The 16,290-nt window shown below is 40.0% G+C and overlaps 2 protein-coding genes across 4 annotated transcripts in view; one reads left to right on the forward strand and one right to left on the reverse strand.

Moving 5' to 3' along the window:
* The window catches only part of LOC125721988 (uncharacterized), a 433,000-nt gene extending 418,754 nt beyond the window's left edge, over nucleotides 1-14,246 (forward strand). For all 3 annotated transcript variants that reach the window (XM_048998234.1, XM_048998232.1, XM_048998231.1), the window contains exon 3: nucleotides 7,730-14,246. In XM_048998234.1, coding sequence (XP_048854191.1) covers nucleotides 10,433-13,342 — 2,910 coding nt within the window. In that variant the 5' untranslated portion in view covers nucleotides 7,730-10,432 and the 3' untranslated portion in view covers nucleotides 13,343-14,246. The remainder of the gene's footprint in view (nucleotides 1-7,729) is intronic.
* LOC125722005 (zinc finger CCHC domain-containing protein 3-like) overlaps nucleotides 1-16,290 on the reverse strand; it is a 168,439-nt gene that overhangs the window by 11,964 nt on the left and 140,185 nt on the right. The gene's annotated exons all lie outside the window — the stretch shown is intronic.

Genomic DNA, 16,290 nt, shown 5'->3' on the forward strand with positions numbered 1-16,290 from the left:
ACTTAGTTATTGAATTTATATAAAGAATAACAAACTATCTGCCATTCTTTACGGTCACTTTTGCCAAGTTTAATGCCCTTTCTTGTCAATGACCATCATGAGCCTGCAAGTATATAAGATTCTAACAGGTCGAGATGCTCTTCAGCCAAATGGCTGCTTCAATATTAGTTTAAATACTCATGGCCATAGGTGGAAATTAGTGGGAGAACATTTTAAACTGAACTTGAGAAAACACTTTTACACAGCGTGTAGTTAGAGTATGGAACAGTCTTCCTGTTCATGTAGTGCAAGCTAAAACCCTGGGTTCCTTTAAATCAGAGCTAGATAAGATTTAAAAAATTCTGAGCTATTAGTTAAGTTCTCCCCAAACGTGCTTGATGAGCTGAATGGCCTCCTCTCGTTTGTAAATTTCTTATGCTCTTATTATTTTTCAGTCCAAACTTGGTACCTATTTGGAATAATAGATATATTACCCACAGAAATCAGTCCCCGTACCATGAACGTTGGGTAGAGAAGAACATCTGGTCAGCTTTGCATCTATTGGACATCACAGGAAATGTTCTGTTTTTTGAAAACTTTTGTTTAAAACATAATACAGTTTATTAAAAAAGAGTTTGATATTGTTCTAAAATCTATTCCAGCTGCACATTTAATGTTGGTCAGGAACCTTTTAAACAATTCTCCCCTTCTCCTATTTCATAGCCTCCCTCCTCTCCAATACAATGGTATTATTTTATAAGTAGGGTAAATTCCTAAATGAAATTATTAGACATAATATTATTAGACGTTGCTTATGAACTATTTCGTCACCTTTCCAATAAAAATTCAAATCAACCAGTAAACACATTTGCACTAAATATATTTATTATCCAATACCCCCCAAAGTCAGAGTTACACTTTAAAGTATTCAATGCTATATATACCTGTAATTAATTTCTTCATGCTAAGTTTAACTTTGATAATAATACTTGCACCTTTTAAAATAATGACATAGAAACTTTGGACCACTTGTTCTTCTCTTGTTGCTTCTCAACAAGTACAAAATTTCATTTTTTGACTTCCTTTACTTGTAATGATATTATCTTTGGTGTTGTCCTAAATGATGATACGCTTTATCTTTTACTCAATAAAATTATATTGTTGGGAAAATCTATATTCATAAAACAAGTGTCATGCCCGGCTCGTCCGCTCCTCCTGTGTGCCACGCCCCCTGATTACCCACGTGTTTTCTCCCGATTGTACCCAGCTGTGTCTAGTTAATTTGCTCAGTCCTGTGTATTTCAGTCCGTGTCTTACCTGAGTCCATTGTCTGTCATTGATGTTAGTTAGCGTTTCATGTCTCCTGCTCCCTGTTTATTTATTAAATCCCTGGTTTACCCTGACTTCCGCCTGTCCGCCTGCTTCCTGCCCGTTCGCCTCGCACGATCGCCGTTCCGTCCGGCTTTGAACGTGACAACAAGATTCTTCAAAACTCCTCCAAACTTTTTTTTATCTTCAAAAAAGAACTTTCTCAGTTCTTCACAGCTTTGACGTTAATGAGGAAAAAAAGCTGCAGTGAAACTTTTGCAAAGGATAAGGGGCCAAACTTTTAGTCCGTAGTACGTGGCGATCGTCAGTCGAATTATGCACTGCTTTTTGGAGCTACAAACGTTCCTGTTAACTTTAGGGATAACAAAAGAATGATGTCATGAGATTCACTGTAATAAAATCACTTTCAAATATTAACGAAATGCAACAAATAAGACTTCTTTAATTCTTATACATGTAGTAAACTGACAGACTGAGAAAATGAATTCAGAAGTTTTGTCTTGCTAAAAGTAAATTCTTTTTTAGAGAAAATTAGTCACAAACGAAAACAAAAGAAACTGATGGATTTTTCTCTTTCTCGTATTAAGAGAAACAATAATAAAAGCAGACTTAGTTAGTTATTGAATTTATATAGAGAAAAACAATCTGCCATTCTTTACGGTCCCTTTTGCCAAGTTTAATGCCCTTTCTTGTCAATGACCATCATGAGCCTGGTATCAGTTCACACACACACACACACACACTCACTCACAACCTCCTAGATGCCGCTCTGAGAAGTGTAATGTTTGTGATCGTGGTTAATCTTATGCTACATTAAGGCCCCATAGTTAATGATGGGGATTAAATCAGGCGATGAAGACAGCCAGGTTTTAAGGTGATGTCATGGTCTGTGCCTATTCTTGAAGTTTCAACTTGTGAGCCTTATGCATTGTATTAAGCTGATGTCTGTGTCAAAGTACGCATGAAAGAAAATTAGACTATTTTGCTGGGGAAAGACGATCATGACTACAGACTGGCTTAGGTCCTACAGGCTTGTTGGCTCAGGGTGTCGTGCTCTTAACATCATGGCTGAGCTCTGCATGTCATATGCATGTTCTGCTGCTTGTTTCCTTGTGCCTGTGTGTGTCTGTGTCTGTCAGTGAGTCCTATGATGCACTGACCTTCTTAGCAGAATATTCCACTTCCTTACAGTATGTCCTATTGTGACTCCCCTATGATCCTGTACTGAATATATTATAAAATGCATGGACATAATCAAATGCTACATCTTCCTTAACTATTCATTTAACATTTTTTAAATGATTTATTTTTCCACTTTTACGTTTAGTGGTCACTCCATAAGAGCTGTCCTTTAACGTGCTGCGCAGTGTCCCTGGATGCTTTGCAGTCCACTGCAAGGCTTGGACTTGAGGAGTCAATTCATTATGAAATGACTCCCAGTCTGAGCTGTGAGCTAATGCAGAATAACCAGAAGCCAGGTAGTGACTCTTGGTTGTTGTAGTTGTTCTCTTCTGACCAGGGAGGTGTTCCACTAAGCAGGATTTCTCAGTTAGCGGAGTTAACTTAAGCTAGAAGTCATGATTGTTCAATAGGAATGCTCCTTACCTCTTACTGGACAATTATGAGTGAGCCAGTGTCTTGTTTAAAAAGAGAAAATCTGTATCCATCTTCTGAATTATTCTGAATTATTCTACTCCTAAACAAACAGTTATCCTCAGAGGCAGCATAACATCTTGGCAGCTGCTCAATGCAGCATTGAAAAGCACTACAGAGAGTAATGAGCTCACAGATGTAATGAGCACAGAGCACGCTGCTCTCAGCAGTTGAGGACATAAATTTTTCCCCACAGAATACTCTGCTTGTGTAGTGTTTGTACTTGGCCTGCTACTGAAGGGGCATAAGTGATAATTAAGTGACATGATAATAAAGTGCATTGCTGGGTGTTTCTTTGCCAATCTCGCATGAAACAGTACTGTGATGCAAGACAGGGAGCTCGCACTCCCTCATTCAGAGAAGGGCACAGAGTGCGGCTGTGGAAACCAGCGCATGTGCAAAAAGGGCATCAGAAATTCTCTGCACCCATCGAGACCCATCCTGGCTGACGGGAAAGCATGGCATGCTGCCCATTTGGCCTCAGTACCCAGTGGACTTCCCAAATTTCCAGCCCTGCCAAAGACTGGTCCTGAAGGAACAGTTGAGCTTGGAATGGCCTAAGGAACTGGAAGCTGTGCAGCCAGGGCACACAAACCATCATCGGCTCAAGGACTATGGAACTTCACAGAATTAAACAAAGAAATGAAATGCATGTTCTGACCGTGATTTTCTGGTTAGAAAGAGATACCTTAAAGGAAAAGATAGATTCAGTATAAAATATATAACAGTTGTTCGTAGATCCTCTTACTGTGGTCCTCAGTGAATGGAACATTTCTAATTGTAATTGATTTCTGTTGGAAGCAAAACAGGCAGTTCATAGTGAAAAGGTTGTGCAGTTACAGGAAGGCACAAGCACAATGTTTTTTGTTGAACTTACATTCTATTTTGTCTGGGGTGTAATGACCTTATAGGAAGAAATGTTACAGGTAAGGCGTGTCTTTAATAGAATACAGTGCTGCTGCAGGAAGTAAAGGGGGGATGTTGCGTTCAGTTAGTAATTGTTCTGTTTTCCATATTACTGTATGTCACAAGAGGGTGCTGTAAGGCTGTTTTATTCGACTTCAATTCCTATTCCAAGAGTCAAGAATGGATAGTGGATCCCAGGCAGCAGTTTTCCAGATTATCAACTTCAAAAACTTAAAAATATGATAGGAAAAAAGTCTTTGTAAAATTAAGAAGTATATAATACTATGAATGACAAGGGGTCTTAATACTTTTCATTTAATTTTATTAACTCAATCTTTTGCTGGCAAGTATACCTTTTAAATTATATACATAACAGTACAACTGCATTATTTGTGTCTTGTATGCACACTCCATACAAAGTAAAAGGATAGGGCGGCTACTTCATTAATAGTATTTCTTATTTATACTTTACATTTCCTTTCTACTGCCCAACTCCCAGAGGACCATACAGTTTTATTACAATATAGCAGTCTACCGAAATGTCGATACTAATCATACATTTGAGTGACATAACTAAATAGACATATGTTGACACACAGACACAGATAAAAACAATTAAACTCCCTCTATGTGAAAATGACATGAGACACACGTCCTCAATGTTAAAATTCATGATTGTAAAAAATGACCATTGTTGCTAATGTTATATCTCAGGTCTCAGATTACTTCGTTAAGTGTCAATTAAACTGAGGCAGACAGGCGAATTATGGGGCAAACTGGGGTTTTAATAAGGGAATCGGGGGAACGGGTAGCAGGTCACATCTGACGCGACTAACATCAATGACAGACAAGGCAAGCAGGTAAGACCAGGACTTAAATAAGACAGGACCAAGCAAAGTAAATGGACAAAGCTGGAGACGATCAGGGAAGCACACGTGGGTAATCAGGGGGCGTGGCACACACGAGGAGCGGACGGAGCGGGCGTCACAGCAACAACATGAGGAATGTTAAAACTAGAAAACAGGGAACCACATTTCACAGGTAAAAAAATCTGCAGTACGGTCAAATAAGATACATAACATGTTTACTTGCCTGTGACACTGACGGGATACTAGCATTAGTTTTTGTTGAGAATACTACATAAATTTGGGGGGGGGGGCAGTAGTGGTGGGCTTGTTTATTTATTCAAAATAATTGTAAGATATAAATGCGTTAATTAGTAAAGAAGTTATGGCTAAAAGGTCTTTCCATCTACACCCTGACATGTTGCTTGTTTATGTCTAATTACCGCTCCAAGATGGTGGCGCTGCTGACACGTTGTGGAAAAGCGAGGTGAGGCATCTAGGCTTTCAAATTCATGAGCACCACGATGTACTTCGTTTAAATGGGAGGTTCACCCCAAAACTATAAAAAGATATTTTAGAGGGGTCTTAATGTTATCTATTCATCAAAGTTCTGCTGGGAGTTGTTCAGGTTTGGAAATATCAGCCGTAGAATTGTCGGGCTTCTATCGAAGTACACTACTCGTATCACTGCACATTAGACACAAGCGCGAGCTCCCTGGCAATATCTGCTGCGCAGTGATATTATTGGTGTGTGGCGTCGGGTAGAAGGAAATAGTTCGTATATTCAACTGCTCGCGACGAAGTCTGTGGATTTTCTTAACCTGTTCCTCATTTCTGGTAAGGGATATTGCTGTTGAATTTTTCAAATTCAAGTAGTGAAAGCAAAATTGAATCTTATTATATTGCTTATTCATTAATAAGTAGCTATAACATGTATACTGCCCAATGTTTTGATTTAATAAATATTTAAAATAAATAAATATTTCAAAAACACTTCAACATTTAAAATAGTTCATGATTTTCAGGAGCGGTACAGTGGTTAGCACTGTTGCCTCACACCTCTGGGTTCCAGGTTCGAGTCTCCGCATGGGTCACATGTGTGCGGAGTTTGCATGTTCTCCCCATGTCGTCGTGGGGTTTCCTCTGGGTACTTCGGTTTCCCCCCACATTCCAAAGACATGCTGAGGCTAATTGGACTTGCTAAATTGCCCGTAGGAGAGCATGTGTGAGTGAATGGTGTGTGAGTGTGCCCTGCGATGGGCTGGCCCCCCATCCTGGGTTGATTGATGGATGATTTTCAGGTCACACTGCCCCCTCAGAGCCCACCAATCAGTGACTGTCTCATAGTGTGATGTAATACACAATGTCCGCACCACCCACTTTTCAGTGAGCAGTAAAAACACACCAACTTGTCTCAGCGGACAGCGGCTCTTATCAGATAAGGGGAAAAGGACGAGATATCAAAAGTAAAAATAAATATATCACATTTGGTTAACATCAAATGAAAACAGCCCTGCAATAATATATTGGATTCTAGGATATCACCTATTAAAAGGGTGAATCTATTCTAGCAGACCATAAAAATCCAATTATGAACAGTGAAAATGGGCATAATAGGTCCCTATAAACGACAGGTTTCTGTCCATGGTGCTGAAAACCAGGATTGGCAGAATTCACATTACAGCGATTCCCCACTATATCGCGGATTTTCCTCCGACGCTTCACAATTCTCTGCGTATCCCGTACATTGTTTGTGGTCCGATTGTTTTCGTTTTGTTCTAAGCCCTACGATGGAAGACGTTGACCATTCAGGAGAAGGTAAAACTTCTGGATATGCTTCGGGAAGGAAAGCGTTATGCGGACGGCGCTTGACATTACGGCTTGAATGAATCAACAGTACGCTACATGAAGAAGGATGAAAAGAATGTGTAAGAGCCATATATATTTTAATTTTTATATATTCCATTACATATATAGAGAGAAAGTTGTGTGTGTGTATATATATAAAAAATTATTATTTTATTATTATTATTATTATTATTATTATTATTATTATTATGTTACTCATATCCTTAGCCTGACATTTAACATAGCCCGATATATGTGTTTTAATGAGTTTACATATGTTTAAAGCATGTGGGAGGGGTATTTTAAGGCTTAAACTTCAAAAAAAAATTATATGATCCTTCTGTATCGTGGATTTTCACCTATCGCTGATGGGTCTGGAACGCATCTACTGCGATAGGCGGAGGATCAAATTTACCTTCATGTGGAGTCTTGGCTTTTCACAATGTTTCATTCCTACTTATAGCTAAGGTTTTTTTTAGCCGTCGTCACTCTAAGGTTGCCCATTAATGGTTTGGAATTGGGAATGTAAAGCTGTTTTGTTAGCATGTCTGCCTTACAATTCCTTTACTGTAAGTCGAGGCCTGCTGGAGCTCAATTCTGCTTCATGGCACTTGTATTTACTCTTTATTTTGCATTACATTATGTGTGAGACTAACCCCTTTCTCTACCTGTCCATTCCTCCTGTCGAGCTCCATACAGAACTGGTGGAGAAAAGGGGTGCTTGGAGGGGGGACGATATCTCTGGATGCCCACTTAAGAAATATCTGCGTTACCTTCCAATACACCTTCCAAACTTAAGTGGATTGAACATGGGTGCTGTTGAATTAATAAAAAAATGCACTGTATTAAAAATTATTTTGTTTATTGTTAGGTTGAAGAAACAGTTGTTAATCATTTCTGTATGATCAGCAATGAGTGTAAATATATATGTATACGTTATTTCTTATCTTCTAGCCACATACTCTTAGCTATTGTACTCTAAGTAGGTGGTTAACAGCTGCCTACTTAGATAAGAATCTCACTTCCCTCTCTTGCGCCCCCCATTGACTATAAATAAAGAAGCCAAGGGGAACCACCCTTTGTAACACATTCTGCTGTAGTTTGCATTGCAGAGTGTGGGTACCCTTGCAAGTAAAACTGTAACCTGTGTGTGTCTCGTAAATGTGGAGTTGGGGTGGAAACGCCGGGCGCTTTCCCCAACATAGAATTTGGTCCTTCGAGCCGGATCCGAGGAACCCCGAAGACGTCTCCAGTACGCCGAGAGAAGCGACACCGAAGTCTGTCGACAGCCACTCGAAGTCGGGTGCAAGAAAGACCTGTGATGTGAATTCGTCATCAGGCCGGTGGTTAGAACTGCGCTCGACGTCTGGTGATGTCTGAAGGACCTCGGTGACGGATCAGAGAGCACACTATACAGGTGAGAGATATGGCACCTAAGTGAGTAGGTGGCCAAGTGAGAGATACGGCACCTAAATAAGTAGGTGGCCAAGACATGCATGTGGTTGAGGTTAGCCGAAATTAACCGGGAGAGAAAGTAGGCGTTATTGGAAATATATATATTGATGTATGTGGATGTGTTTTTATAGGTTTTAGATTAACCTACACGATCCACCCTAAAAGCAACAACATACTGGTGACTGAAGGATAAAGGACGGGTTTCATCCCTGAAAACTAACACCGCTGCTCTAATAGGGAGCAGTAGAAGGCCGTGTTAGTGTCCTCCTGAGGTCTCATGCCAGAGACTTGCTTTTAGGATTTTTTATTTTTTGTAGTGTATCCATTAAAAGGTAACAATGGGGAAGAATCAAAGTAAACAAATGGAACTAGAGGGAGATGAGAAGTTTATGGAAGGATATAAGCCAGGATCAGGACAAATAAGTAGTCAGAGATGGAGGAAAAAACATGGGTTTGGAGGAAAACTCCACACTCCAGATATATTAAAATTACAGGGAAACTTAAAACTGGAGATGTTACAGACTACCAATAAGAAAGAAGGTAAAGACAGAAAAAAAGAATATGTTTTTTCTGATGCATGGTTGGAACAAAGTAAGTTAAGAGATGTACGTAGAAAACAGAGTATGCAACAATTACATGGAAGGATAGAGATAGTGTTTATGAGACGAGCAGATTATGGCAGAATAGCGCAATGTAAACAAAAAGATGGAGAGGAACCTGAGGATTTTATGGATAGAATGAGAGTTGTATTTAGAGGAAACTCAGGGATCCCATTTGATGAAGAGGCAGTAGGAGTGTACCAACAACAGCTAAAACGAGCTTTTGTCGCAGGCCTAAAGCCCGAATTGCGAAAATATCTTGACAAACATTGGGTACATCAGAATACTGGTTCAGTCCAACAAGCACTAGAATATGCCCAACACGCGCAGAGAGCGCAGAAACAGGAAAAGACAGACACAATATTCAGCGCCTCAGAAGTAGTAGCGCTAGTGCAAATGAATCCTCCGGGGAGGGGAGGATTCAGAGGAAGGTCAAGAGGCCGAGGAAGGGGGAGAGGTGTTTTCAGAAACAATTACAGGAATTCGTCTCAGCAAGATAACATTTGCTGGACATGCAGGAAACCTGGACACTTAGCTAGGAATTGTAGAGTAGGGAAACAACCATATAACCCAAACTCCATTGAAAACAATGATCAATGACCCCCCTCGGAGGCCCCTGTTACCGACACCATCCGAGGCAAAACAGAGGTGATTTTAAGAAAGGAAACGGAGGTCACTTTACAAGACTTCTTAGATAAGGAAATAGATTTACAAGCAGTGTGTCAGTTATTAGCAGAAAGGCAGTGGGAAACCTTGCCAAGTCGGAAGTTAGTCATAAACGGCAAAGTATATGAATGTCTGTGTGACACTGGAGCATGTAGGACTGTCCTAACCTCCAGTCCTCCCGGAGTCACATATTCTTCATCAGTCATAAATATAAAAACGGCAGGAGGTCAGACAGACAGACATCAGTTAACAAACCCAGTTGCAGTAAAAGATAAGGAAACTGGACTTGAATGTCAAGCACAGGTGTTAATAAGCCCTTCTTGTCCTGTTAACTTGTTAGGTCGAGACCTTATGGTACAAATGGGCATTAGCGTGGTTGCCACAGCCACTGGCATGAAAGCAATCGTAAATGAGGAAGCTTATGTTGTGCAAGGAACCACAACACCACAATATTACTGGTCTCTGGACCTAGGGGGAACTGCACAGACACGAGAATTATTGCGGAAAACTAGAGAAAAGCAGTCCCCTAGACAGGCCCAGTTCATGCCTGACGATGCCTTACACGTTACTATGTGGTACAAAGACACCCTTGGACCAGATTATGTCTATGACAAAACGTTTCATGCCCTCCAAGACACTTGTATTACCTTACAATATATGTATGTTAACCCCACCACTGGGTTTTCAGCAGCCTCAGTCATTTTATCTAACAAGCAACAGGCTGTATTTAGAGAGAGAACACCACACGTATCTCTTTCAAAACCACCCCAGATGCAGTGGAGAGATGTAGAGATGTTCTTACGAGATTCTATGCACAGTTACAATGACTACCAACCCGTATCTGGCTCCTGTTGGAGCTATGATGAGAAACACAATGTGTGGCGGTTTCCTTTGGGATGGAGAGTTCAAACCACTCCCACCACACACTTAAAGGACCCAGCCTGACAAATTTTTTCAACCCTGGAGGAGGGATCATGTCCAGATCTAGATCGCCTCCCAGAAGGGTTGTGGTCGTCCTCCCCCACTGATGTAGGGCTGGTAAAGGGATTCCCACCTTACAAAGTAACTGTGAAATCAGAACACCGTCCGGTAGTTAGGCAATACCCATTAAAACCTGAAGCAGAGAAAGGTATAGCCCCTGTAGTGCAAGACATGTTAGCATCAGGAATATTGCGAGAGGCTCCTGAAGCCACTTGCAACACTCCTATCTTTCCAGTCCAGAAGGGACATACAGGGAAATGGCGCATGGTGCAGGATTTAAGACCAGTTAATAACATAGTGCAACATGCAGCACCAGATGTGCCTAACCCACACTTATTGCTCAACTCATTGACTCCTGATAAAAGCTACTTCTCAGTAGTGGATCTTAGTAATGCATTTTTCTCAGTACCATTGCACCCTGATTCTCAACATTTATTTGGATTTACCTATAAAGGGAAAAAATATACATATACTAGACTCCCTCAGGGATTTTCTGAAAGCCCACATGTATATACCATGGCCCTTAGATACTCTATGAGTACCTGTGAAATTCCATCACATAGTCAGGTATTACTATACGTGGATGATATCTTAATAGCAGCAGATTCAGAACAACATTGCAAAGAAACTACCCTAACTGTGCTTCAGCATTTATACAATACTGGACATAAAGCTTCTAAACAGAAGTTGCAGTATTGCAAAAAGACAGTTGTATATTTAGGGCATAACCTTTCACAAAAAGGTCGCTCGCTGCTAGAGATAAGGAAACAAGCTATACAGGAAGCACCTAAACCACAGACTAAACAACAGATGATGTCCTTTTTAGGGCTCTGCAATTATTGTAGAGAATGGTTACCAGATTATGCTTTTCTAATTCAACCTTTGCAAAATTTAATATACGGGAAGGAGATGACTCTAAAGGACAAAATACAATGGACTGAGGACGGAGAAAATGTTTTTACAAATTTAAAAAGAATGTTGCAAACCAATGTGACCCTTGCTCTACCAGATTATCAACAACCATTCACCCTATGTGTAGATGCTAATCAAGGTTATATGAAAGCAGTATTAACACAGCCATTCGGAGCAAAAGAGAGACCGTTAGCATTCTATTCAAAACGATTAGATGCAGTAGCAGCTGGCTTTCCACAGTGTTTACAGGCATGTGCAGCTGCTGCAGAAGCAGTAAAGGTATCAGCAGAATTGGTACTTTGTCACCCCCTCATACTTAAAGTTCCTCATTCTGTGTCTCTAATCTTGTTGCAGACACCGCTTCCATTCTTAACACATACAAGACATCTTACCTTAGTGTCACTTTTGCTCTCACAACCTAACATTGAACTTCAGCGGTGTGGCCTATTGAACCCTAGCACGCTTCTCCCTACCGCAGAGGATGGGGAGCCACATTCTTGCAAAGCAACAATAGAAGAACAAACAAAACCAAGAGCAGATATTCTGCAAACTTTTATACCAGGATCAGAAGTTGTTTATGTAGATGGCTCAGCATCAAAAAATGATATGGGAAAAAATAAAGTTGGGTATGCTGTAGTTACATCTACTGAAGTGTTAGAAGCCAATGCACTCCCCTCTACTTGTTCAGCACAAGCGGCTGAACTCTATGCTGTGATCAGGGCATGTGAACTGTTCAAGAACAAGTCACTTACTATCTACACTGATAGTCAATATGTGTTTGCAGCTGTCCATCACCATGCAAGAGTCTGGAAAAATAGAGGTTTTAGAACATCACAGGGCACATCTCTTACTCATACGAATTTGCTACTTAGATTATTAGACGTTGTGCATTTACCGACTCACTTTGCACTGTGCAAATGCAAAGCACACCAGACTGATGACTCTGCAGAAACCGCAGGAAATAGTTTTGCAGATAAAACCGCCAAAGAAGCGGCACTGAAACAACCTACCTTATCAGTGGCAGACATTCTTTTTATAGATAGCGATGTGCTATGTGATGCACAGATTCATGCTCCTAAAATAGAAGTACAAAGTTGGATCAAAAGAGGAGCAATACAACGAGAGAAAGTTTACTATATGAATGACAAGCCCATCCTACCAAAAAATTTATACAAAACAGCTGCTTTGGTGAGCCATGGAAATACTCATGTCTCAACAGGAGGGATGGTACATATCATACAACAATATTTCTATGCTATAAATTTTTCTGATTATGCAAAACAATTTTGTAGAACATGCTTAATTTGTTGTAAACACAATGCACAAGGAAACATCAGACCAAAACGTGGCCAGTTCCCCACAGCTGAGTATCCATTTCAAGTTGTACATATGGATTTTATTGAATTATCTTGGTCACAAGGAAAGAAATACTGTCTAGTTATTATAGACACCTTTTCTAAGTGGGTAGAAATATACCCTGTAAAGCATTGTGATGCAATGACCGTTGCAAAATGTTTGGTAAGCCATTATTTCCCTACCTATGGCATACCTCATATTATAAGATCAGACAATGGGACTCATTTTGTAAATCAGACTATGTCCCTTTGCTCACAAGCATTAGGTTTTACGCTTAAGAATCATTGTGCGTATCACCCTCAGAGCGCAGGCTTAGTGGAAAGGACCAACGGCACTATTAAAACAAGGCTAAGAAAGACAGTGGGAGAGACAAAAAGGCCGTGGCCAGAATGTTTGTCTCTAGTAAAATTATGGATGAGAATAACTCCCACTCCTGCAGGATTAACACCATTTGAAATAGTGTATGGTAGACCATTTCCCCTAGCAACTGAAATGAATGACATAGAAAAAGCAGACCGAGAAAATACGCTGGCTGATTGGATGCGTAAACTACTAACATCACAACAAAAACATAGCCCCAGTAGTCTGCCGGTAAATTCTGTTTCTACTCAACAGGATAACTTGCAGCCGGGAGATTGGGTCTTGGTCAAGGTCCTGTTGCGGAAAGATTGGAGCACACCTCGGTGGGACGGTCCTTATCAAGTCCTCCTTACAACACCAACAGCAGTAAAGATCGCAGAACGACCTTCCTGGATACACAAAAGTCACTGTAAACCCATCAAGCCCTTATCAGAGGCCTCAGCAACAGAGTAGCAGTGGAAGTCCGCTACAAAGGCACAGTAACCAATAGGGTGCTGTTGTCTCAACCCGGTGAAGAAAACAACTGAGCTGCACTCTATTTAGGATGGCCCTGATAGGGTGGGGATGTGGTAAAGTGACTCTAGGGGTCATTCTTGTTGTAGGACTTGTATGGTTGTCCTGGCTCTCACCAGCTCCATTACAGCACCTACGGCGATGGACCCATGATGACTTCCATCTACGCCCGTTGCCCGCTGACCACTCACATCCATTTATGCAAAACTACTGGTACCGATATGTACATGATACTGTAACAGCGAAAAATGTGACAAATTGCTATGTTTGTTCAGTAATGCTCACTCATAGTGAAGGACCTACGGTGTATGGCAGAGCTATGAATATCTTCTGCAGGTATAGGATATCAAAGTAATGTTTCACTTATATTTTCTTTTGTTTTTCATTTTATTTTTCTGTTGTTTTATTACTGTTATACCATGTTTGAAAATGTTTATTAATCAAGCTCTTAACGCTGCTTTTCGGACACGCAGTACAATGTTTCTCTCCCTTACCCAAACTATAGAGACAGAGCCTGTTTCCAGCGATGGCGATGAAGAAGACATATAATTCATAATGACGGCCGAGCCGAAAGCACCCGTGCAGGGCTCGGACCTGAAGAACCGGAATTAAATGTTTTCCAGGATAATGACAATGTGGTCTAAATGAAGGTTGTACCTAAAGTGCCTTTGCAACTTGTACAATGTTGATGCTTCTGATCATACTGTCATGATAAACAGGAGGGACTGTTAGGTTGAAGAAACAGTTGTTAATCATTTCTGTATGATCAGCAATGAGTGTAAATATATATGTATACGTTATTTCTTATCTTCTAGCCACATACTCTTAGCTATTGTACTCTAAGTAGGTGGTTAACAGCTGCCTACTTAGATAAGAATCTCACTTCCCTCTCTTGCGCCCCCCATTGACTATAAATAAAGAAGCCAAGGGGAACCACCCTTTGTAACACATTCTGCTGTAGTTTGCATTGCAGAGTGTGGGTACCCTTGCAAGTAAAACTGTAACCTGTGTGTGTCTCGTAAATGTGGAGTTGGGGTGGAAACGCCGGGCGCTTTCCCCAACATTTATATAACACAAAATTGAACTATAAACATGAAATTTAAATCTGTTGAGTTTATATATTGACAAAATAATAATTCTGAATTTTGAACCCTGTGTTAATTGAACAAAATTAAACTTAATATGGACAAATGGAAAGCATTAAAATTATCCTTATGGGGGGAAAGTTAATGTTACTAAAATGGTTGTGGTGCCTCAAGTTAATTATCTCTCTATGATGCTTCCATTTAATATTCCGGAAATGATATTTGAACATTATGAGAGTATAGTAAAAGATTTTTGTTTGGGAAAGAAAAAAACCTATAGGATTAAAATTACTTCGCCCAGAGACAAGGGAGGTCTAGGATTGCCAGATGTTAGATTATATAGCATGTCATTTGAAATAGCCAAACTGTACTATCACTGGAAGAATGTGAATTCTGATGTGGACTGGATAGCTATCGAGAGCAATTTGGCTTCACTATTTCAACCTCTGCACATTCTGTCACAATGGGGGGACAATATAAGAAACACAAACCCGATAATATCTTTTTCGAGGAATATATGGATCAAAATACATAAGAAGCTTAAAGTATCACATGACATGCAGCCATATTCCTCAATTTGGCACAATCCTCAAATACAAATAGGAAAAAGTATGGAAACAATGGCAATCCAAAGGGGTGAAAACTCTTTGGGATTTATTTGTAAATAGGATGTTTATGTCATAATCAGACTTAAAGAGTAAGTATGATGTAGGAGGAGGAGGGAGTTTTTGGAAATTTTTGCAACTGAGGCATTGAGTCACGAGTGTTAAAATAGAGAAGATGAATGGTTAAGAATACTTACTAGAGTGGGGAAATATTATAGGGAAGTAAAAGGTAAATTTATTCAGTGTATAATTATGCACTGACACTACTGGACACCAATTAGACTAAATAGAACTGGACTAATCAGTGTTTCGGAATTTTAGAAGGCAGGTGGGGGCTTATTTACACATGCTGTGGCAGTGCTCTCAGGTATATCCATTTTGGGGTAGAGTTCTTGATCTCCTGGACAAATGGCTAGGCTTTACTTTTCCCTGCAAACCCGACTCTGTCTGCTAGGAGATAGAGTGGAATTGCCAAAGGTGAATAATAAACAGTTTAAGGCTGTGATGGTGGGACTCATAACTGCCATGAGGGTAATATTAAGGCATTTGAAGTCCTCAACAATCCCCAATATAAAGGAATGGACCGATGAGATGATTAAGGCAGCTTCATATGAAAAAATGTTGGACAGACTAAATGGGAAACGAGATATAATGAAAATGTGGGAATGTTTCTAGGGCCATGTTTTTGAAGGATAAATGGCTGGGAGGTTGAACTAGTGATTGGTCATATTGTTTTATAAATGTGAATGGCTGAAGTGTATTATATGAGAGTGCTGTAACTTTTTGGTTTGAAAAATAAGAAAAATTTGAATTACAAAATAAAATGTTCTTAGAAAGTAATTTCATGTAACCACTTAAAATTAATTACATCCAACAGTAAATTTTTTAGTGTAGGTAAGTAGATGGATCGATAAAATTAAATAATTATTACAAATCACAAATAACTATTACAGTCATGGCCAAAAATATTGGCACCCCTGCACTTGTGTCAAAAAACACACCCATTCTCCTAGAAAATTGTTGCAATTACAGATGCTTTGGCATTGTCATTAATTTCTCTTTTTGGCACTTGAAGAAAACAAAAAGAGGAAGAAGGAAAAACAGGAATCGGAGACATTCCACGCAAAAGGGCACCTGCCCTTCTCATATTGTCTCAAAAACCCAAAGCCAGTCAGAGTGGTCTGGGGGTGATTGTACA

This window comes from Brienomyrus brachyistius, unplaced genomic scaffold, assembly GCF_023856365.1.
Source record: "Brienomyrus brachyistius isolate T26 unplaced genomic scaffold, BBRACH_0.4 scaffold36, whole genome shotgun sequence".
In the NCBI taxonomy this organism is placed as follows: Eukaryota; Metazoa; Chordata; class Actinopteri; order Osteoglossiformes; family Mormyridae; genus Brienomyrus; species Brienomyrus brachyistius.